Source organism: Sinocyclocheilus rhinocerous, unplaced genomic scaffold, assembly GCF_001515625.1.
Source record: "Sinocyclocheilus rhinocerous isolate Xijiao unplaced genomic scaffold, SAMN03320098_v1.1 scaffold539, whole genome shotgun sequence".
NCBI classification, from domain to species: domain Eukaryota; kingdom Metazoa; phylum Chordata; class Actinopteri; order Cypriniformes; family Cyprinidae; genus Sinocyclocheilus; species Sinocyclocheilus rhinocerous.
Genome location: NW_015653003.1, coordinates 1,223,181 through 1,225,889, shown reverse-complemented (window position 1 = coordinate 1,225,889; position 2,709 = coordinate 1,223,181). Strand labels below are relative to the sequence as shown.

The 2,709-nt window shown below is 35.6% G+C and overlaps 1 protein-coding gene across 1 annotated transcript in view; it reads right to left on the bottom strand.

Moving 5' to 3' along the window:
- The window catches only part of psmd7 (proteasome 26S subunit, non-ATPase 7), an 8,408-nt gene that overhangs the window by 4,524 nt on the left and 1,175 nt on the right, over positions 1 to 2,709 (bottom strand). Inside the window, exons 2-6 of the mRNA XM_016521625.1 lie at positions 2,066 to 2,157; positions 1,893 to 1,985; positions 1,674 to 1,771; positions 1,485 to 1,565; positions 1,315 to 1,406 (exon numbers count right to left, since the gene is read on the bottom strand). Coding sequence (XP_016377111.1) covers positions 1,315 to 1,406; positions 1,485 to 1,565; positions 1,674 to 1,771; positions 1,893 to 1,985; positions 2,066 to 2,157 — 456 coding nt within the window. The remainder of the gene's footprint in view (positions 1 to 1,314; positions 1,407 to 1,484; positions 1,566 to 1,673; positions 1,772 to 1,892; positions 1,986 to 2,065; positions 2,158 to 2,709) is intronic.

Genomic DNA, 2,709 nt, shown 5'->3' with positions numbered 1-2,709 from the left:
AAACAGGAGAACTTGAAGTTTCAGTCTAGCTAATTTAAAGTCCCAGTTTTCCTTTTGTTTTCTCTAAGAATGAATGAATTTCCAGAATTTTAAGAAAAACGCAAACAACAATTGGGTGTTTTTTACTGTGTACTCAAACAGAAACTCCTGAAGTTTGGATTTTTTTCTTTAGAAAGTTGTATCTGGGTGTTTTACACTTCCAAATAAAATTGTGTCTACATATAACATTCCCCAAGCAAGTTATAGCCATTTATTACAATATTGTTATAGGCGCTTTTCAGTGAAAAACAGGTCTATTAGTTGACCAACAATATAGATGTGTCCAAAAAACGTTTAGGGAGTAAAGAAAATGGAATCAGTGTTATATAATAACAAAACACAGTAAAAAAGTGACTTTTTCAGAGAAATATATTTTCGATCCGAGTATGAACAACAACAAACACAAACCGTGCAGCTATTAATGAAAACAATTGCACAAATTGTCAAAAAATGCAAACAGTGCAAATGATTCACAAACTACACACAAAATGAGTGAGAAATATACAGAGTGCAACAGAAAAAATTGTGAAAATAATCTTTATGAACTATATAAGAATTATTTACATAATATACAGAATATAAATGATCGATCCGCTGGCTGTACTCTGCGTCGGAATCGATTTTACCGGGACCTGCAGTAGCGACGGGAAGACATAAATTCCAGTGCTTTATCCGATATGTACCGCTTTGTTTTGGTTTGTTTTATGTCAAAGTACTCCGTCGTGTGTTTTTCTGGGCTTTTCCAGAGAGTACTCTCATGCAAATGTGTTATTTTGTGTTTGTTTTCATGCACGCACGACAGACTTTACTTTCACTTTGCGTTTGTTCAAATCTGCAATGAAAAATCCTAAATGGCGGTACAAAAGACCAAAACCTATGTTTATTGGTTGAATATGGGACAGTTTGAACCAATCTGGGCACGGGGGTGGGACTAAGCGTCAACAATCGTTCCTGTTTGGCTCAGAGGAACGAAATGCATTGGTTTCTTCTGACGAATCAATGTTGTCAAAATGTGATGACGTAATCACGTACACTACAGAGCCTCTGAATATCCAAATAAGACGAATGAGATATCTCTTTACAACACTTTTGAAAGCATTCAGATTGGATTAGCGGTTCAAAAGTTATTAAACATTTAAGAACAATGGTTATTTTTAGCCGCGGGCGGCTGTCTCGGTCTTTGAGGGTTAACTGGTTATTTTGACAGCCCTAATTGTAATACATCTAAAATGAATCAAATAATCAGTAATGTACATGTTTTCATCCCCATCTTACCGCAACAAATGCTCCACGCCAACTTCCTCTGCCTCTTCTGCTCCAATCTCGCTGGTCACGTGTTCAAACGTCTTAGATGTGGGAGTTCCATCCTTCAGCGAACAATAAATGTCAACAATTAGCATTTGAGGAATCAAATATATTAATATACTACTTCAGAAAGAACTCACATCATGCACTTCCTCCACTGAGATGTAAGCTTCAGTTGGCAACCCCAGGTCCTTGGGTTTCACATCAATAATGACTAAAACCTTTGGGAAGTACATGGGATTTAGGATAAAACATGACTTGCTTGCACCCTGGTACATATTGTGTAAAATAAACTGAAAAAAATTAGTAAAACAAACAGTATTACATACCGAATTAGAGGAGTACTGTTTCATGAGTTCATTTATGGCAATATCATTTTTGTGCAGCTTTGGGCCCGTGTGATACCACCCAACTATTCGCTCCCTTGCTAGAATTGAAATAAATAAAACCATGACTCTTGTCAGAGCTTGGACATAAGCTCATGACAGATTCAATAAAGCATATGTATGACATTGATTCTTTACTTGTGCATAGTAAAGCAATCTTACCATTGACTTTCTTGAACATGCCGTACATATTCTCCAGGTAGTCGTGGTCCAGGAACCAAACCGAATCATCTTTGTCATCCTCATCAAAAGGCACTGCCACACAATTAAAATATTACTTAAACTATATTTCAACAGGAAAGAAGAGCATTTTGCACCAAGGCGTGCAAACATACCAGCAAAGCTGTTGGACACATCAAGCACTTTCTTATGCCACGAACCCAGCAGAACACCCACAACTCGCTTCTGAGTGCCAACCTTACCAATCCTACGAAACAAAGACAAGGTTTGCAAATAATACAAAGAGACAAATATAACGATGTTTTTCAAAGTATCTTCAAATGTATGGTTCTTTGAATATATAAGCTGTGTCAGATAATGTATTACACTTGAACCTCGTCTGAAAGTGTCTGTTCAGAAAGCTATGCATGTAATAATTTGACATATGTAATAATAAATGCGTGTATATACACTACCGGTCAAAAGTTTGGGATCAGAACGATTTTTAATGTTTTTTACAGGAGTTTCTTATGCTCATTAAGGCTGCATTTATTGGATCAAAAATACAGGAAAAAATGTAATATTGTGAAATAGTATTATGATGTAAAATAACGTTTTTCTATTTTAATACACATTAAAATTTAATTTATTCCTGTGATGCAAAGCTGAATTTTCAGCATCATTACTCCAGTCTTCAGTGTCACATGATCTTCAGAAATCATTCTAATATGCTGATTTATTATCAGTGCTGGAAACTGTTGTGCTGCTTAATATTTTTTTGGAACCTGTGATACATTTTTTCAGGATTCTTTGATGAATA